This window comes from Rhinolophus sinicus, chromosome 17 (assembly GCF_057876585.1).
Source record: "Rhinolophus sinicus isolate RSI-liver-muscle chromosome 17, RSI-T2T, whole genome shotgun sequence".
Classification (NCBI taxonomy): domain Eukaryota; kingdom Metazoa; phylum Chordata; class Mammalia; order Chiroptera; family Rhinolophidae; genus Rhinolophus; species Rhinolophus sinicus.
Genome location: NC_142517.1, coordinates 106,952,473 through 106,974,892, shown reverse-complemented (window position 1 = coordinate 106,974,892; position 22,420 = coordinate 106,952,473). Strand labels below are relative to the sequence as shown.

General features: G+C 39.3%; 1 protein-coding gene across 1 annotated transcript in view; it reads right to left on the bottom strand.

The window, feature by feature from the left end:
- SLC9A9 (solute carrier family 9 member A9) overlaps positions 1-22,420 on the bottom strand; it is a 572,969-nt gene that overhangs the window by 519,515 nt on the left and 31,034 nt on the right. The window contains exons 3-4 of the mRNA XM_074334001.2: positions 3,033-3,110; positions 1,457-1,533 (exon numbers count right to left, since the gene is read on the bottom strand). Coding sequence (XP_074190102.2) covers positions 1,457-1,533; positions 3,033-3,110 — 155 coding nt within the window. The remainder of the gene's footprint in view (positions 1-1,456; positions 1,534-3,032; positions 3,111-22,420) is intronic.

Below are 22,420 nucleotides of genomic sequence, written 5' to 3'. Positions count from 1 at the left end.
CAACTTTAGAATGTGGATCCATTAGAGATTTCTGATCCCCATATTATAGAACAGCTAAGATTAATCTTTTGCTATAAACTGATGAACACTTGTTGAGAGTCCACACATCTCAGAGCCTTCTGTCAACATCTAGGAACAAAGTATAGGGATGTGTAGGAATTCAAGAGAAATTGCTAAAGGAAGAAGACCTGCTGGACTAACAGCCTAAATGTTGACCGTGGCCCTACAATCTCACCGTGGGACTGAGATGGTTAGTTAGCCTTTCAAGATGTTCCTTTCTTCATCTTCAGAATGAGGGGCTTTAATTCTTGTCTAAGGCCCTTGACAGCTTTGAGATTTGACAATTTAGCTGTGGCATACCCACAGGACAGAAAAGCCTGCCCCTACACATGCTTTGAAAAGAACCGAATCTACCGTGTCGCTCGGTCACAAATGTGCAAAGGCCTCTTAGGCATCCAGACTCGATGAGGCTCCCAGTCTATGTTACTACAAGCCTCCACCTGCAGGTGCTAAAATCTTTAGCTTTCCTGCTGCTTTAACGTGCAGGACATTTTCATATAATGTAGCCTGAGCTGTCCCAGGCTTGAATCAATACAAATTCAACATATCTCCCCACCTCCTGCTTTCAAATACAAGTATCTTAACCTTTCAGTGACACCACTAACACTTCATAAGGGGAGGGCTGGGTGAGTAACCACTGTGTGTGTTTAGCTTCAGTTCTTGTGCTGGGGATATAACAGTCACAGGCAGTACCATGTAAGGAGTAGAGTAGTCTGTAAAGGCAACGTAAGACATCCACACCACCACAGCCGTGGCTGCTGGATGTGTTTCTGCAGTGTATTGGGTAGGCTTATAAGTGAATTGGACTGGCTTTACTGTTTTGTACCACATTTTGTTTTCTGATGAGCTGCAAGCCAAAGTCTATATGGTTGCACTTGGGATTTAGCAGCATAACCGATAAAAAATATAATGAGAAAGAAACAAGTCTGCATTCTACAGTGCACCAATCGAAAAGCCATCCTGTCATTAAACAACTCTGCTGATACTTGGAGATGACATGCAGTTACTGTTGCACTCCTGTCAATTACAGGCAAGGTCCTCCAAAGAAGATGGAAAAAGAATGCAGTGTGCTTATCTGCATTATTTAAGCCCACCCCCCAAAAAAGAATGAAATGTGCTTCACATACTCAAGCTAAGTAATCCACATTCCCTAAGTCTGAAGCCCAAAATTCACAGAGAAAATCCAGCAATGAAATTCCAGCTCACTTTGATTTTACCTTGTGTTTGTCACAAGATTGGTAAGCCTCGGAATTGAGTCATAAAAAGATGTAAGAAGGTGATATATTAAAAAAAAAAAAAAAAGACAATTCACCCAGTCACTGTGAGTCCAAGAAGTGTGAGATTCCTCCCAGAGATCACACTGGCCCCTGGAACTTGAACTCCAAATGTCACTTACCCTATGACCATACAGGAGATGGCAGTTCCCAAGAAGGCATACGTTAAAATTGATCCCAAGTTTTGAAAAAAGTGTCTCTGGGGAGAAAAAATATATATATTTCATGTAGTACATCAGCATGTTTTTCTAGTGTAACAGGAAATAAAAATAAATGTATACATTTTCACTGCCCCTCCCTTCCCTTACTATTTAGGCAAATTTTTTATTGGAGCCTCAGTTCCTGGCCTTATTCTACAGACACTTAACTGTCTGCACCACAAAGGACAGAGGTTTCTCAAAAACATAGGGGGAAGAAACATCTGGAAGGTGATGGAGCAGAAGTGAGAGAAACAACAAATTTGGTTAGACCTGGCTAGACGTGAGAGAAAGGGAAGGGACTGGACAGTCCGTGCAGGACTCTGGAAAAAGTTTTTAAGAAGTTTTGTTGTCACTGGAACCCTTTAGTATTTTAAAAATACTATTCTAAAAGATTTAAGCTTCCCTTTAACTTTTAATATTGGGTTTCTGCCTTATATTTCTTCTGAATGTCATGATACGAAACCTTAATCACTTACAACTGTTGTAAAGAATCACACAAAATGATACCTCACGATGGGGCTGGGGATGAGGAAGAACAACCCGAATAAATCCAGCCTTCTAAATCTTTTCAAGTGCTTGCTTGGGAAAACTCCCTTCCAGTTGTGTAAGTGGGATCTGAGGAGTCATGGCTGACAGCAAGAGGGAGCCCGGAGTACACAAGACCAGGTCTCTACTGAAGGAGCCAACTCGCTGCTGCAACTAACAGGCCAGAAAGGAGGGCCCAGGAATCTCGGAGTGGGGGTGGGCAGTGAAAGGCAGCCTCACCACGTCCGCATCCCAAAGCTCACAGAGCCAGTCTCACTCTGTGGCTCAGGGGGTGCTGGCACGTACCCTCCATGCCAGTTACTAATCTATGAGACGCACACATTCAGGCTGTGCAAGTGCATTGAACTGCAAAACTGAGCTTTCCTGTGTGAGCACCACTGGCTGAGTATCAGCAAAGCACTCTGGAGTTTCCACTCTGGTGAATAAACCCAGTGTTAATTAACAGTGAACTCTTTGATTACAATCATCTAGAATAATAATGTCCAATGGAAATACAATGCAAGCCATGTGTGTCATTTCAAATTTTTCCAGTAGCCACATTAAAATAAGTTTTAAAAAAGGAAAATGAATGTTCATAACGTATTTTGTTCAACCCCATATATCCAGAACATTATCATTTCCATATTAAATCAATATAAAATATTATTGAGATCTTTTACATTCTTTCTTAATACTAAGTCTGAGAAATCCAGTGTTTGACACTGAAAACACATCTTCATTCAGACTAGGGGCATCACTAGGGCTTAGGAGCTGCATATGGCTAGCACCCCAGGAACAGACAGCGCAGATCTAGAGAATTCCAAGTAGGTCAGATTTGAATCTGTGTCGCATAATATATGATAATGATAGTCTTACCAAACAGGTAAACCCATACAATAACTGTTTGTTTCCTTAGTGCTGGTAAAATTCTCTACTTAAGAATAAAAGAAGAAAGCAATCACTGTGTATTTACCTTTTTCAGGCTATATCCTGCATGAAATATAATTGGTGGCAGCAGAACATTGAAGAAGATTTCTGGATCAAATGTCATCTGCCAGAAAAGACAAAAGCGCAGTTAGGAACATGCTCCTTTGGGCCACTAAAGATGTGACTTAAAAATACAGTTCTATTACCTTTGCTAAGGTTGTATGAGGCATATTAGCATGCGCTATTCAGTTAGCAGGATAAAAATAAGGAATTCATAAGTACAATACAGAAATTCTTAAGTACAATATCACTGTAAAGACATATTTTTAATGTAAAACCTGACTCCATTTTATAGCTAATAGTAACAACAACAACAAAACAACAACAAAACAACAACAACAACAAAAAAAACCTCTGTGAAACTTTTCTGGGCAAAGAAAACTTTTTCCTTTTATTTTGATTAGTTTTTCATTCCTCATATTTTAAATGTTTTTTATTCTACTTTATTTTATTTTTTTTCCTTGTCAAAGGAATCGGTGGTGCTCAAACATTTTAGCTTCTGACAAGGATTTATTTAAATTTTAGCCAAGTAAAACATTTTTAGAAATGCAGTCTTGGTTTTCCCTACTTTATCCCATTCCAAAGTTTAAAATATTTTTTTAGACTCTGGAAAAACACATTTGAAAGTGGAAATGGATTTTCTAGTATTTGTTCATTGGCTTTTATTTCAATGATAAAATAAACTCTCCCCCCACCCAAAATTACTTGGTGAGAAGTACAATGAAATGAGATGTACAAATTCTTGAATCCAACATCTGCTATTTCCTGCGTAGTCTGAAAATAAAAACATTTAATATTTAAATCTCTCTCTCTCTCTCCCTCTCTCTCTCTCTCTCTCTCTCTCTCTCTCTCTCTCTCTCTCACACACACACACACACACACACACACACACACACACACACACTGCCATTCACTATTTCACCACTAAGGCCTTCTTACCATTACAGTACTCCTCAAAGTCTTTCAGATTTATAGACGCCACAAATATAATTTCAATTTTCCTCCTCCTTTTATGGCTGAATTCTTACTCATCTCTGAAGCTGGATTGCAAGAGATACTCCTCTCGGAAATCACTTTGACTTCCCAGTCAAAACTGACCATTCTGTCTCCCATGCTCTTTCAGCACTTTGGACCCTCCCTTGCAGCATATGTGCTTCATAACATCCTTTACATGATTACTAGTTTGTGTTTGACTGCCCCATGAAGTGGGAATTTATCAAGGATCACAATGACGGCTTAGTCAGTTCCATGTCACTTCCATCCTTCCCAGGGCTAGCCCATTGCTCAATACACTTTTACTGAATTGGAAAAAAAAAATTTTTATTTTGAGAGTCACATCCTTTATGATATAATGAATTATATGTACCTATAATATCCCTACACATCACAGGTAAGGATTAAGTACAAATTAGGAAAAGCCTCTCTTGACTCCATTTTCTACCTTGGGCCAAATTGAACATTACCAGACTCCCTCACCTCCCTTCCCCATACCAGCCCCTCAACTTTACCCATCTAATAGTTGGGGAGGGGGAGGTAGGGGAAATCAGAGCCACCTAACTCAGCCAGGTCTCCTTTCATAAACCTAGTTATGTGTTCTAGCTATTGAGCTACAACTTTCTATACCGGTGAGAATTCAGGTAGATCAGCTATGGCCCATCTATATGGCTCTCTGTTCCTCAGTTTCTTCATCTTTAAAATGGGCATAACAATTGTGATACCTTATTCTAAGGTAGTCATAAAAATTAAATAAATTAATATTTGTAAAGGCCTTGTAGCACTGCCATCTAGTAAGATTTTTAAGTATTTAGTACTACAGATAAAAATAATGAATGAATATTTTAAAGTTATACTATTTGAAGGTTATGAGTATAAAATTTGGGCAAAGATCTTCCTTTTCCTTCTGTGTTTATTCTTTTTTCTAAGATAATTTGAAACACAATGCATTGTTGATTCATTTTTATGAAGCCCCTTTGAGAGTATATCAATTGCCTTTTTGAAATTTTTTACCAAAGAGAGCAATGTACTTCTAGCTGCTGGAGGAATGAAGCAGCGTTGCTGTGATCATCTGGAAGAGAGAAGTACAGTGGCACAGCATAACCTCTTGGATAGAAAATCCCTGGCCTCGGCAGTTTTTCTGTAAAAATCAGGTTAATCACTCAACCAGAACATTTCAATAATCAGAACGCCCCATTCCCTGTATGCAGGCTAACTAATGTGCCATTGAATTCTATTTTTTGGAGCAGCCAGAGGAAACTGGCAGGTTAGGAACGGCATGCAGCACACGAGGATTTATTTGTATATACAAAACAGATTTGTGTTGCTTTCAAACTTGTTCTAAGCATAGGAACTGCTAAATCAGAGTTCTGGGAGTCACTCCAAATCCAGACAATTTCTCAGAAATGGCTGGATCTGCCGCTGCACCACCTCCAGATGGTGAGTCCATAGGCCATGTTCCTCAGACGCTGTGTTCAAACCACGGCCTTGGAGTTGAGACTGTTTCTAAGGCCCAAACAATTAAAATCTTCATTATAGTATGAGGGGGAGTATCTATGACAGGGGTGAATGGGAAGAGCAGAAAGGTAAATATATTTCAGCCAAAGACGCAAGTCTTTAAAGATACAAATTTTATAGACTAGCACTATCCAGCAGAACTTCCTGTGATGACGGAGATGTTCTGTAACTACTGTTCTACACGGTAGCCACTCACCACGTGAGCTGTGGAGCAATTCAACTGTAACCTAGAACAATTCAGGAGTGAATCTTTTTTTTTTTTCTTTCACATCTGTGGCTAGCCACTATTGGACAGTACATTTACAGACAGTTACTAGAATTAAAACATTTATACAGTTTTTAGATGGTCTAATATCCTATACAAAGTATGGCTAATTGGGAGCAACAGACCCGAGACTCTGAAATGGAAAAATTATGGGTGCTTCATGAAAGCAGTGAGATTTTTAAATATTGGGATTTAATTTTAAAATATCAGATAATATGGAGGACACAAAAATATCAATATGTTCACCAAGATGCAGTAGTTTTACCTACTATCTCATATACATATACCAGGATTAGGAATGGCCCAGACATGCCCAGGAGAGATAATCAACTTAAATACTTCCAAGAGTAAAACGGAAATGTACCAAGTTTAAATTCCAAGTTCATCATGCTATCATAGGCAATAAGAATAGGGCCACAGGGAGATAGGGGCAGGAAGGGAATGGAGGAGGTGAAAGGAGACTAAGGAGGGAGCAGATGAGATCATCTTTAAGAAAAAGTGCAGCTAACAGACTGGCCAGAACTAGATTTCGGTGGCCAAGAGAGGACCCAGGACGCCATCTTGTCACTTTACACCTAAAGTGAACTTTAGCTAATTATAATGGATTATAATATTATTAGCATGGCAGTTTAGGAAAATCTCTATCCCCTGTGTCACCATGACAGTTCTGACAAGAGCGAAATAAGGACAAAAATTCCCTCCTTCTGAGAGAAGGAGTGGTCAGCGAGGACCCTCCTAGGAACACCTACCACACCAGCCCTAAGTGTTGAATATTTCAGGCCTTCATGGTAACTGTGACAAATTGCCAAGCCCCACTTTTCTTTGGGGCGGCTGCTCTTCTCTGGGCATGCCCACTCTAACCATCTTGAGAGTGTACTGTCCTTTTTACAACAAATCTACTGCTTGCTTGGCTTATTCGGTGAGTTCCCTGAATTCTTTCCTGTGATGACCACCAAGAATCCTTCTTTTTGTCAACAGTCTGAAGGTTATAGATACAAAATTCTGCTTGGGTCTGAGGATTAAGATACTCAGCAACTCAATATGACCTAGCTGGGAAGAATATCAGTGTTTTATTCAACTACTAAATCAATAAGAACAATCTTAATGGGGAAGGGGGACTGCGATTTCTCTATTATTTCCAAAGAGGCCCCATAAAAACATTGTTTCATCAACTCTGACAACATCCCTGAGTGGTAGCTGGAAGATGCAGTTATCTCCATTTTCCAGAGATGAGAGGAGCCATGAATCACATGCCCAGTGTCAAGCAATGTGACAGGGATATCTCAGGGAATAGGGTGCACATGCATGGGCAATGTACTAATGGAAGCACCAAGGAAACAGCAAGCCAACTTAAAAGATTTCAGAGTGTTTAAGAGAAGTTGGTATGCAGAAGAAGATTTTCATTAGTTTGTCAATTACCAACGCCTTCGGAAAAGTGAAAGTGGTTAACACAATAATGTGTTCAATCAGCATATGTTTTATTCTTTAAACACTTGACAAGCCTCTTCTCTGCTGCAAAGTACTTAAAGATAGGGAATAGGTAGATCGAATCTATGAAGGTCATGGTTGAAAAAAGAAAAGACACCGTGCAATTTCAGTACAAGGCAGGGGGCTAAGCTATAATTCAAAATTCTCTAGGGCAGAGACAGTAAGCTGGGCCAGCTGACCCTACAAGGAAGGCTTGATGTTAAAACATCCTGGGTAGGAAGAGACGTCATCAAAATGGCGGCGTGAGGTGAGCCTCTGTAAAGCTCCCCTGGAATTTACACCTAATCAAACAACAATAACTCCAAAAAGGACTCCCTGCACAGTAGACCGCAAGACAAAGAGGCCCACTACCGAAATAACCTACAGGTGGGACATTCGCGAGAGCCGGGGAGGAGGGAAGGGAGAAGTGCGGAGACGGAGCTGCGCAGGCGCAGGACGCAGACCTAGCTCAGTGCTCCGAGCTCGCTGCTTCCCGGAACTACCGCAGCTGCAGGAGATCGGACTGCTAGGGCTCCGCTTGTGGCCCACAGGGCTGAGGGGGCAGCATATAACACGGCTGAACCCAATGATCACGGCGGAGACCTCAGAGAAAAGACTGAGGGAAAAAGGCTGAAAACGGTGGTTTAAGCCCTCACTGCCGAGCAGAGAACGAAGCCTTAGGCACTGAGACTAGCCGCCCCCTCCCTCCCCTCCCAGAGCTCGCCCCACCCCCACCTGCACGGTGCTAGAAGCGGAACAGTAGCAGTGTCAGATCAAAAGAACAGAATATTTGCTGTTCTGAGAACTGTGGACCGCAGACACAGACTCACAGCCCAACTAGTTCTGGCAAAGGGGAGGGAGCTGTGGAAGCAGGACCAGCTTTGGTGGCGGTCGCTGCCATTGCTCTGGGCCACCTCTCACAACTCACCCCGCCCCTGACCCCACCTATCTGGGCGGATCCCTGCAGGAGTAAACTGAACTGCTCAAACATACGGGATCCGAATCTGGTGCAGGGGAAGCTTTGGAACTTCAAAACCTCTCCGCATACCCACTGGGACACTGCGCCCTATGACCTAGGTGAACTATTAACAGAGGAGAAGCCCGTCTCCCAGGGAATCCCCCCATTGTGTGAGACGCTGGAATAGTGCAGAGAAAACATAGCACTACCGTGTGAGAGAGAAAAAAAAAGGCAGCAGTCGGAGAAAAAATAAAACATTCTACTAACGAGAACTGGAAAACAAAAGAAAGACCTCTTCCTATCAACCTGTTGCAGAAGCCACTCCTGTAGATGTCAAGGAAGAGAAATAGTAAATCAGTAATTGCCATGAATAACCAAGGCAACAAGACAGCTCAGAAGAAAGTGAAAAGTCTCCAGAAAAAGAACTTAAAGATACGGAATATGTGACTTAAATGACAGAAAATTCAAGATTGCAGTTCTGAAAAAACAGATAGGCAGTTAAATGAACTCAGAAACACAATCAAAGAACAGCATGAGCATTTTACGAAAGAGATTGAAATTCAAAAAAACAAACAAATAGAATTTCTGGAGATTAAGAACTCAATAGAAGAAATTAATAATGAAACAGCCAGCTTAGGTAGTAGAGTTGAGCAGATGGAGGAAAGAATGAGTGACATCGAAGATAGAAACCTGGAAATGACACAGATAGAAGAAGAAAGAGACTTGAGACTTAAAAGAAATGAAAGAACTCTACAAGAACTTTCAGACTCCATCAGAAAGAGCAATATAAGAATAATGGGCATACCAGAAGGAGAAGAAAGAGAGAAGGGAACAGAGAATATATTCAAACAAATTGTCGATGAGAACTTCCCAACCTTGTGGACAGAACTGGACCCTCGAATCCAAGAACCAAATAGAACACCTAGTTACCTCAATCCCAACAGGCCTTCTCCAAGGCATACTGTATTGAAGCTGTCTAAAATCAACGAAAAACAAAGAATCCTCAAGGCAGCCAGAGAAAAGAAGACGGTAACTTACAAAGGAAAGCCCATTAGATTATCATCAGATTTTTCAACAGAAACTCTACAAGCCAGGAGGGAGTGGAACCAAATATTCAAACTATTGAAAGAGAGAAATTATGAGCCAAGAATAATATATCCAGCAAATACATCCTTTAGATATGAAGGAGGAATAAAGACCTTTCCAGACATACAGAAGCTGAGGGAATTTTCTAATACACGACCTGCACTACAAGAAATACTAAAGGAGGCTATTCAACCACCATCAACAGGGACAATTAGTGGCAACCAAAACATAAAAAGGGGGAGAGTAAAGGCCTGAACCAGAACTTGGGAATGGAGAAAGTAAGCATGGTGAAGAAAACGGAATACTCTACGTATCAAACTTTCTTTTACATAAACTTAATTGTAACCACTCAAAAAAAAATCCAGAACAGAAGTATATACTGTAATGAAAGAAGAAACGGAGTAAAACATTATAGAATACCACCACACAGAAATAATAGACAACAACAAAAAGGCAAAGAAACAATGGAGACCCAGCCTTACCAGAAAACTGAAGATAGAATGACAGGAAATCCTCACATATCAATAATCACCCTAAATGTAAATGGACTGAACTCACCAATAAAAAGGCACAGAGTAGCAGATTGGATCAAAAAACTAAACCCAACCATATGCTGTCTCCAAGAGACACATCTCAGCTACAAGGACAAGCATAGACTCAAAGTGAAAGGGTGGAAATTGACACTCCAAGCAAATGGTACCCAGAGAAAATCAGGTGTAGCCATAATGTACAGATGAAATAGACTTCAGGATGAAAAAGGTAACAAGAGATAAAGATGGACTTTTCTTAATGGTAAATGGGACTATACAACAAGAAGACATAACAGTCATCAATATTTATGCCCCAATCAGGAGCACGGAAATATACCAAGCAACTACTAACAAAACAAAAGGGAGAAATTGACCAAAACACAGTTATACTAGGGGACTTAAATACATCATTGACAGCTATGGATAGATCATCATCCAAACAGAAAATAAATAACGAAATAGCAGCCCTAAATGACCCACTAGATGGGATGGACATAATTGACATTTATAGAGCACTTCATCCTAAAACATCAGACTATACATTCTTTTCTAGTGTACATGGAACATTCTCAAGGATAGACCACATATTGGGACATAAAATAAGCCTCAGCAAATTTAAGAAGACTGAAATCATACCAAGCCTATTCTCTGATCACAAGGCTTTGAAATTGGATATCAACTGCAAAGGGAAAGCAGGAAAAAACACAAATACATGGAGATTGGAGATTAAACAACATACTTTTAAAGAACGACTGGGTGAAAGAAGAAATTAGAAGAGAGATCAAAAGATACATAGAAACAAATGACAATGAAAATACATCCTACCAAAATTTTTGGGATGCAGCGAAAGCAGTTTTAAGAGGGAAACTTATATCACTACAGGCCGATCTCAAGAAACAAGAAAAATCTCAAATACTAACCTCACATTACACCTTAAAGAACTAGAAAAAGAAGAACAAGTGAAACCCAAGGTCAGCAGAAGAAAGGAAATAACAAAAATCAGAGAAGAACTAAATGAAATAGAGAACAAAAAGACAATAGAAAAAAATTAATGTGACAAAGACCTGGTTCTTTGAAAAGATTAACAAAATTGACAAACCCTTGGCTAGACTCACTAAGGTAAAAAGAGAGAAGACACTAATTAACAAAATCAGAAACGAAAAAGGGGAAGTTATCACGGACACCACAGAAATACAAAGGACCATCCAAGAATACTACGAAGGACTATATGCCACCAAATTCAATAACCTAGAAGAAATGGACAAGTTCTTAGAAACATATAGCATACCAAGGCTGAACCATGAAGAACTGGAAAATCTAAACAGACTGATCACCAGTAACGAAATTGAATCAGTCATCCAAAACCTTCCCAAAAGCAAAAGTCCGGGACCAGATGGCTTCACTAGTGAATTCTACGAAACTTTCAAAGAGGATCTAATACAAGTTCTGCTCAAACTCTTCCAAAAAATTGAAGAAGAGACAGTACTCCCTAACTCATTTTATGAGACCAACATTACCCTGATACCAAAACCTGGTTAATGACAGCACAAAAAAAGAAAACTACAGACCAATATCTCTGATGAATACAGATGCAAAAATCCTAAACAAAATTCTAGCAAATAGAATACAACAATGTATTAAAAGATTATTCATCAAGACCAAGTGGGTTTCATCCCCGGGGCACAAGGATGGTTCAACATCCACAAATCCATCAATGTGATACATCACATAAACAAAATAAAGGACAGAAATCATATGATTATATCAATTGATGCAGAAAAAACATTTGACAAGACACAACATCCATTTATGATTAAAACACTTAATAAAATAGGTATAGAAGGAAAATACCTTAACATAATAAAGGCCATATATGACAAGCCCTCTGCTAATCTCATAATTAATGGTGAAAAACTGAAGCCCTTTGCTCTACGTTCAGGAACATGACATGGCTGTCTCCTATCACCTCTGCATTTCAACACAGTGTTGGAAGTCCTTGCCAGAGCAATCGGGCAAGAGAAAGAAATAAAAGGCATCCAAATTGAGAATGAAGAAGTTAAATTGTCACTCTTTGCAGATGACATGATGCTATATATAGAGAACCCTAAAGACTCCACCAAAAAGCTATTAGAAACAATCAATGAATACAGTAAAGTTGCTGGCTACAACATCAACATACAAAAGTCCATTGCTTTCCTATATACTAACAATGAAATCTGAGAAAAAGAAATACAAAAAACAATTCCTTTTGCAATTGCAGCAAAAAGAGTAAAATACCTAGGAATAAACTTAACCAAGGATGTGAAAGACCTATATGCTGAAAACTACAAGACTTTTTTGAAAGAAATTGAAGAAGGCACAAAGAAATGGAAAGACATTCCATGCTCATGGATTCGAAGAATCAACATAATTAAAATGGCCATATTACCCAAAGCAATATACAGATTTAATGCAATCCCCATCAAAATTCCAATGGCATTTTTTAAAGAAATAGAACGAAAAATCATCAGATTTTTTGGAACCACAAAAGACCCCGAATAGCCAAAGCAATCTTAAGAAAAAAGAACAATAATGGAGGTATCACACTCCCTGACTTTAGCTTGTACCACAGGGCTACAATAATCAAAATAGCATGGCATTGGCAGAAAAACAGACATATAGACCAATGGAATAGAACTGAGAACCCAGAAATAAAACCACAAAAATATGGACAGATAATTTTTGACAAAGAAGCTAAAAACATAAAATGGAGGAAAGACAGCCTCTTCAATAAATGGTGCTGGGAGAATTGGATAGCCACGTGCAAAAGAATGAAACTAGACTGCTATTTGTCACCATATACCAAAATTAATAAAAAATGGATCAAAGACTTAAGCATAAAACCTGACACAATAAACTGCATAGAAGAAAACATAGGTACTAAACTTATGAACCTTGGGTTCAAAGAGCATTTTATGAATTTGACTGCAAAGGCAATGGAAGTAAAAGCTAAAATAAACGAAAGGGACTATATGAAACTTAAAAGCTTCTGCACAGCAAAAGAAACCATCGATAAAATAAAGAGGCAACCAACAGAATGGGAGAAGATTTTTGCAAACAGTGCCTCCGATAAGGAGCTAATATCCAAAATATACAAGGAACTCATGCAACTCAACAACAAAAAAACAAACAACTCAATTCAAAAATAGGCAGAGGACCTGGGGAGCTATTTCTCCAAAGAGGACATACAAATGGCAAATAGACATATGAAAAAATGTTCAACATCACGAATCATCAGAGATATGCAAATAAAAACCACAATGAGATATCACCTCACCCCAGTCAGAATGGCTATCATCAACAAGACAGATAGTAACAAGTGTTGGAGAGGCTGTGGAGAAAAAGGAACCCTCATACACTGTTGGTGGGAATGCAGACTGGTGCAGCCATTATGGAAGGCAGTGTGGAGGTTCCTCAAAAAATTACAAATAGAATTACCGTATGACCCAGCAATCCCTCTCCTGGGTATCTACCCAAAAAATCTGAAAACATTTATACATAAAGACACGTGTGCTCCAATGTTCACTGCAGCTTTGTTTACGGTGGCCAAGACATGGAAACAACCAAAATATCCTTCGATAGATGAATGGATAAAGAAGTTGTGGTATATATACACAATGGAATACTATTCGGTGGTAAGAAAAGATGATACAGGAAGATTTGTGACAACATGGATGGATCTTGAGAGTATAATGCTAAGCGAAATAAGTCAGACAGAAAAAGCAGAGACCCATATGATTTCACTGATATGTGGTATATAAACCAAAAATAACAAAAGAAGAAGACAAACAAATGAGAAACAAAAACTCGTAGACACAGACAATAGTTTAGTGGTTACCAGAGGGTAAGGGGGGTGGGGGGTGGGAGATGAGGGTAAGGGGGATCAAATACATGGCAGTGGGCCAGGGTTCATCAAGTCACACAGGAAACTGGCAGCTTCCTGGAGTTTTACTACTACCTGATAGCAAGCATGTTGAAATTTTTTTTAAATATTAAAATAAATGCAACTGTATTAAAAAGGGAAATTCAAAATCTGTATTTATTTTTAATACAAATAGGAGACTTCAAAGAAATCTAGGCTCCCTCGGGGCAGGAAGCTTTGGGATGTACCCAGAGACATCTCAATGGTGAGCGTTTCCTTTTTTTTGCCCTAAGTTATGCTTTGGTGTGAGAAGTACTGGGGTGGGGGAAAGAAGAATAGATTTTCTGATGAAAATATAGCAGATACTAATTAGATGACCTTGATTTATTTGACCTCTCTGAACCTCAGTTTTCTTATTTGCAATATAGGCGTGCAAAGGCCTACTTCCTAGAGTTACTTTGGTGGATTCAAAGTAATAACAGATGCAAAGGGTTCTACTTGGTACCCAGCCCTGTTTCTCTGAACACTACAGTGAACGGAGTGTTCACTGTACCTGAATCTAAATGAGAGAAAGGGTTGAAGCATTAAATTGAGTGCAGGATGCAAAAGGCACACTTGGGGAACAGAAATATACAATAAGGACCCTGAGGGATGGAGGAGGGGTGAAGGCCCAGCATGTGGACACCACCCAGACTATGAACCTCTCTGACCTAGTGGACATGGATTAAACTATATCCATTCAAACATGCAGAAAAGTAGAAATATTTTACACAAACAGGATTAAACAATAAAATGGCTTTTGGGAATACAAGTCTATATAACCTTTTACTGGGCTAATCTAGCGAGAGGTATGAAAATGTTAAATGTCCACACCATTTGATTCAGCAACACCTCCTCTGAGAACTTTTCCTGAAGGTATGCTTGCATACGTGTGGAATGACATAAGGACAAGCGTATTCATTGCAGATGAAAGGATGGTAGAAAAGAAAGCATGGAGGATGATAGAACCATGGACCACTTAAATAAATTGTGATATACTCTGTAAAATTGAGTACCATGCAACTGTTAGAAAGTCTGAGAAAACTATTCATGAACAGATAGTTACTAAAATTTGTTGTCAAATCAAAAGAGCAAGATGTAGAACAGTATGTCCCGCACAAGTAACAAAAACTGCGATGGGCTCCCACACCCTACTTCCTTTGGTTCTGGCCAGATACCTAGACTGCATTTCCTTGTGGTCACATGACAGAGGTCTGGCCAACAGAATGTGGATAGAAGAAACATAAATCATTTCCAAGCCCACTCCCTAAAAACCCCCTAGATCCTCACTGCTTCCTCTTTTCCTGCTTTTATTGTCTCTCTGAGAGCATCTGGCAGAGGCCCCAAATCCCTAGGGACCAGTAAAGCCAGCAGATTAAAGGATGATGGGATGAATAATGGCTCCTGAAAAAAAACTGTGGTGCTCCCCTCACTGGCCCAAAGGCCACACTGGATTGGGACATGAGCAAGAAATAAACATTTACTGTGTTGTCATTGAGATTTAATGGTAATTTGTGAAAGCCTTTGGCCTAGTCCATGATTTGTGTAAAAAAGGGGGTGTATATAATTTACTTGTGTATATATATATATATATATACACACTATTGGTGGCCTCCCGATAGGTTAGGGAGGAGAACGTGGTGCAGGAGGGATTTTCTGTGTGTGATAAGTGAGAGGGTGCCTTTCTTTCCCCTTATAGATTATATTATAGATACAGAGATGGCCACGACTTAGAGGGGTGCATCCCAGCATTTTTGCCATTATGTCACATACAGAAACTGATTACATTGAGTCATTGGGGTAAACTTTGGGGAAATTAGGGTTCTCATGAGACTAGTCAAGGTTGAAAGGAGACTGGGGCTCTGACCATCCTGGACCCGAGAATGAAGGGACTGACACCCTGGTGGTTCACCTGTAACCGTCAGCACACAGCTGGGGAGTGCTGTGCAGGACTTAACACTCCTGACCCGGCCCACTTTCCCCAGGAACCACAGTGACTAGTCTGATCGGTGAGCTGGAGAAAAGGAATTGAGTGTGAGCTGCTCGGCCCCCTCTCTCTCCGTGCTGGAGCCAGCCTGCTGGCTGGAAGTGCATGCCCCTGGCCCCTCCCAGCTCTAAGCTTTTACTAGAGCAGAGCCCAGAGGGAAGGCCCATGCTGTCCAGCTGGGTCTGGGGCTGGATGTATAAGTCTTTCTAATTCCTGAGTGAAAGATGAGTAAGGCAGCTTAAAGACCACGCCTCCCTATGTTACCTAGCTTTTGATCTCCATCTTTCTCACTCCTGTATCTATGTCTCAACTAGTTACAGAATCAGGTCGGCAGTGAGATGATATTGAATGACCCTTTCAAGATCCCAACATACCCTTTTATACCTTTTGAACCTTGAGCCACCTAAATGTAGTATCTATTCAAAAAATAAATTAAAGGCATTCTCTTTCTTTAAAAAAAGATGTCTCAGGTAAATTTGTTTGGAGGGGCCTCAAGATTGTCCTGGATGAAGGGAAACCACTGCCAGGCTGCAGCTACCAAAATGAGCATATGGTAATGGAAATGTGAGTGAAGGTGGCTGTAACAGAGTGGCAAGGAAAAAACAAACCCAGAAGACATTCATTCATTTAACAGGTGTTTACTCAGAACAAGCCAGGCATATGGCAGGGAGGAGTATCAGGGCTTGCGGGGGAAATATGAGAGGTGAAAGCAAAAAGCCCCAGAAGAAACCTATGTTTTTGCACCTGGGTGCATGACAGAGGGAATATGATTGGGGAGGAGCTGCCCTGACAGAGGTAAGAGGGGTCAGAACAGCTCAGGACTAATTGAGTCCTCCGCTCACCGAGTCTGATTCGTCTGTGAGACACTTGGAAATATGTGCTTGGTGAAAAGTTCAGGGCCAAAGAATGATCCAGAATTGTCAGCAATGAACAAAGGATTTGACGGGTATAGATGGAGCGAGTGTCATGGAAAAGAGACAAGGATCAGGGTCAGAGTTGGGGCGGAAGAAGTGGTACTGCTGTGGAGAGAGACAGTGAAGGAGCAGTCAGAGGGAGGAGGGGGGTGAAGGTCAGCGTCACACGAAGCCAGGGAGAAGCGCAGTGTGAGGGCAGTGCTCCCTCCTTCAGCTTCAGGGCTGCAGAGTCAGCAAAGAAAATACAGCACACACAGTTATAATACATACATTGGAACTTCAGATAAACAATACTTTTTCAGAATAAAAAGTGTTGTACTGTGTTTGGGATACACTTTTTCCCAATTATTTATGATTTATCTGAAATTCAATATATACACATATATATGTATATGTATACATATATATATATATATATGTATACATATACATATATATACATATATATACATACATATATATATATATATATATATATATATATATATATATATATATATAGGGAGAGAGAGAGAGAGAGAGAGAGAGAGAGAGAATATGAGAATGAAAAAGCCCAAAGTTAGCCTGTATTTTTGGACCTGGCTGACTGAGCAGCAGCTGGCTCCATGTACCCCATCCTGATGTCAATGACTGGACGAGTTAGAGGAGACGTCCTCTGGATTTTATAATTAGGAAGTGGTTGTTGATCCTTCTCAATGGATTTCAACCAAGAAGTGGGTCCTGAGGGTTAAGGAGTGTGAAAGCAGGGGGCTCTGGGCCCATTGACTGGGAGGCTGAGTAGCAGGCTCTGTCAGGATTCTGATAAATGGCTCTTGGATGAAATGAAGCAATGAAGGAAAGCAAGGGGAAATACAAGGCCAAAGGCCACAGAAAAGGAGGCTGGAAAGCAGATGAGGACATAGAATGGTGAGGGTATATGTTTAGGGAGGTAAGGAAGTGATATGAGCACCAAAAAGATAACAAATTAATGTTTTTTAAAAGGGGGGAGATAGCCTGTTCTCAACATTCAAATCTGTGGAATGGCCACATGAAGAGATGGTTTTTCATGGGAAAAAGCATTCTTCTATTTCTCCAGGTGTTTCCTACAGAGCCCTTGTTGCCAGTCACACAGACTGTCAGAGAGAGAAGACGCCTTGGAGGTCACCCATGCATGGGTTTACAAAATGATCTCTGCCAATCCCCAGACTCTGTGGAGGGGGTGCTGGTGATAAGAAGTGGGGACTACCAATCCCACTGGCACCCAGCCTGGCTCCACCCTCTAGTTTCTGCCCAAGCAGTTTTGATTTCACCTATTTCACATACTATGCAGGGTTTTCAGATTTTCTTTGAAGTGAAGGGTTCTTGTGCTAAAAACTGATTGTAACCCTAACCTAATACTGTCCCCTAGAAATTTCAAGGAACATGAAAAGGTCACCAGGGCACTCAGAGGCACCACTGAACTTATAAATCCTAAACCAGAGCTGTTTCTCTTTTACTATAGTTATGTTCTTAATTTTGTTTCCAACAAGTTTTAAATGATGTGTCACAGTTGAAGACGCTCCTTCTACTCCTTGGCAGAAATAAGTGATACCCTGAAGTTAGAAAGCATTCTTGCTATCCACGGCTGTATTCTTGTACTTTATATATATGCACCCATAAGCAATAATTAGTATTATTTGTGTTTTTGAAATTTTACAGAAATTTACCAATATTCTTTTTTATCCTTTTTTTTTTACATTCAACATTGTTTTAAGATGTATCTACATTAATACATGTAGATCTTGTCCATGCAGTTACACTGCTGTATAGCTTTCTATGAGATTAATGTATCATTCTTGTTTTTCCCCCCTTTTCAACAAGAGAAATAGGGCAGTTGGGTTATTTTCCTTGCTATGCTATTATTAAAATAATGCAAAGGATATTCTTGTGCTGAAGTTTTTGCATATTTGTGAAAGTTTCTCTAGAAGTAGAAAATACATAAGGTAGAACTACTGGATGGTAAGATGTACGAATCTTCAACTTTAGTCGGTGTTGCCAAATTACTTTAAAGTGGCTGCACAAATCTACCCTCTCACAGGAGAGGGAGTAGAAGAGCAGCTCCCCACATTCTAGCCAACACTTAATATTGACAAATTTCTAATGTTTGCCAGTCAAATAAGTATGAACTGATATCACATTATGGTGTACTTTGCATGTCCCATTACTAATGAGATGAGCGTATTTTCCTTGTTTATTGGCCTTTCATGATATTTCAAAAATATACAAAAGATTCACTATTTTTGTACGTCTTACCTGGTATAACTGTTTCTCGTTTCTCATTGATTAGGTCTTCATAAGATCTGCCTACTATTCTGTTTTGGTTATTTACATTTCAAGTATATTCTTCTATTCTCTCGCCTCTTTAAACTTTTAACTGTCTTAACTTTGTTAATAGTGTCTTTTTCATGAAAAAGGGGTTTATTCAATATAGTAAAATTTATTCTATTTTTACCTTATGATTTCAGCTTTTGGTAACTTTTTAAAAAAATCTTTCCCTATCCTGATGTCATAATATATATTCTCCAAACAGTTTATAATTGGCTGTTTACAGTTAAGTTTTTAATCCATCCCAAGTTTATTTGTTAGATGATGTGAAATGGAAATATAATTTTTTTTTCTTCCATATGGATAGCAAATTGTCCCAGGAATACCCACAGGTATTTGGTAGTTTATCCTTTTCCCACTGATTTTGGTTAGCTCTTCTGTCACTGTCCAGTGTTTTTTCAAAGATTCATAAAACATTTAGTTTAATAAATATTTGATATCTGTTATCCAATAGCTAGCATAGTTAATAATTCAAAACATAGGAAAAGCTTTATACAGGTAGGTATTCACTAAAACATTATACTAGTTGAAATTGAGGAACAATTAAAAAATCAAGTATGTTTAAACTCATCACCTTGCATTTTTTAAAGCCTGAGGAAAGGTTTAGGGCATGATAACAAATTAATAAAACAAGTTACAAAGTTTTTGAGACCACCTGATTTATAGTACATAGAAAAAAAATGTATGTAGAAAGACTGGATAGAAATTTAACAGAATTTACAGTGGCTACATAATGTTGTGGGGTTATTTGAATTCTTCCTTCAAAAAAACACAAAACATAAACTTCCCTGTCCTTCTCAAATGAACATTTTATAAAGTGACCATATAGGTAGTTATACCACAAATGCAATAAAATCACTAATAAAACCACAGATATCTTTTAAGTGACAAAGAATTACGAACATCTGAAATGGAATGGAACCTTTTAAAAATTAAGGGATAAAAGGAGATAAATAATATATGATGAAAAATTAAGAATTGAAGCCCCTGATTGTTATGACTTTTCAGTTTGATAAAATATCTGAAAGGGCCTGGTACAGAATCAGTCATGTGAGCAATTAATGTTTGTTAAATGGTTAACTCATGCCATGTCCAAATTTACTGTTATTTTCATTGTTTTAAAAAATTACTGGGAGGCTGACGATAGTCCTCCCAATTAGAATACTTGGTATTGTGCATGTTAATGCTTCAAAATAGGGGATCACTGAAATACAGAGGGTGCCAAAAAGTGTATACACATTTTAATATACACATTTTAAGAAAGGAAAAAACTGTATTAAAATTGGAATACTCAATATACACCGTCACAAAAAATGAATACAAGTCATGTGTATACATGTTTTTGGCACCCCCAGTATATACATTTTGCACTGAAGTTTACAGAAACAGAACTAAACTACAGAGAAACAGTAAAAGGAGAACAATGTAGAGAAAATTTAATAATCATAACTTATCACTGAGAAATTTGAGAATATTATATCACGCAACTATGATTACTTTTCAAGTAATTAAAATTCCAGAAGTTAGAAATACACTACTGTGAATATTATACAAGCAAAAGTGACAGATATAATCACTGGTATTTCATTGGAGGTAGAGGTAGTACCTATAATTCCAGGCAAAATTAAGTAGGAAATTGAGAACAAAACATTTCTATAATTCTAAATATTTAATTTGGCAGCATGGGGTTGTGAAAAGAACACTGAATCTGAGTCAGAAGACCTGGTCCTAAGACTAGTTCTGCCACGGATCAATCATAAGCAAGTCATGTCAGCTTTCAGAGCTTCAGTTTTCTACTCGGAGATATGGGGCACTATCTGTTCACCTCCTGGGATAATGGTGAGACGGAAAGGGATAAATCCATAGGGAAAATTTTTGTAAATAACAAACTACCTTGGAAAAGGGAATGCACAGTCATAATTTAGTCAGGGCTGAAGTTCACGGTCTGTCCTCCTCACCTACGGACTGGTACCACTTGCCAATTCATCATAATATTAATTAAGAATAAAAATAACAACTGACATTCCCATAAGGCTGTTACAGTTTTAAAAGTGCCTTCAGACATAGTCTTTCATTTTTTTCTTCACAAAATCCTTTGAAGTATTATGAATACCCCATTTTTACAGAGCTAGAACCAAGGCTCAGGGTGTTAAGTGATTTGCCCGAAGTCACGTACCTTGTAAGTAGTAAGATTCAGCCTCAAACCTGGTTTCTAATTGTGAGCCCACTGCTTTGTTGATAACAATAATGATAGAACTAACAGTTAATATATTTTGAACATTTACTATGAGCCAGAAACTATTCCAAGTGCTTTACATGTATTTTCTCATTTACAACTCACAATGGTCCTACGAGGTAGTTAGGATACTTGGTTTTACAAGTGGGGAAATTGAAACATAGGGGGTTAATTATCTCACCCAACACCACACAGCTGGTAGGTAGGATTTGATCCAAGTACCATGGTTCCAGGGCCTGCCCTCTTAACTGCAATAGTCCACCTGCCATCCACCTGTGGGTTCAGGTCACCCCCTTCACTGCTGGATGTGTCCTCATTAGCTGCAAATACATAAAGGCCACCTACGGTTTCCAGCTTATAGCCACAGCACCTAATCACTGACAGTGAGGAAGTCTCCCGTTTCTGCATAAGATTCTTGATGCACAAACTCACCTTTGTTACCTTTGTGACTCTTTGAAAGGTAACCACACATCCTGATTTGACCAGGACAGTTTCAAGTAATGCCTGTTGTCCTGCCCTAATTATTCATTGGGGCCACCTTTACTCTCTAGAATCTCAATTTGAAGGACAAATCAACAAATCATATGGTTTCCTGCATCTGACCCTAGACACCCGGACTCCTGGCCTTTTAACTGACTACATATAACTTGGTTTGGCTGCTGGTCCCTTGTGGGTCTGCCATTCATTGCATGAGTCACCAACTTCCCCCACTAGCTATGGCATTGACATGACAGTAGGTAGGATTCTATTCTAAGATTGATTCAATATCAGCAGAGCAAGAGAAAATAACAGGTAGGTGTGAGAAGGGCATGGTCCCCCATCTCACCAAGAGCATTTATACCTTAGCACCCAGGTAAGAATTGCAAAAGGAAAAATATTCCAATACAACTGAAAACCTGTGCATCAAGAGGGAATTTCCCCCAATCTGGAATTGATCTTAATCTTGGCCAATCTCTAGCTAAAAGACAAAAGAAACTGCTTTCTAACCCTCCAAATATATAGAAGCATTACAGTCCCACAGTTTCTTTATTGCCTTACAATTTGTCTGAGTTTGCATTATCTTTTGGGGCCTGAACTTTGAAGGGCCCTGCAGCTTCCCCTCACAGTTCTCAGCAGGGAGCAGCTGGCCTGGGGAAC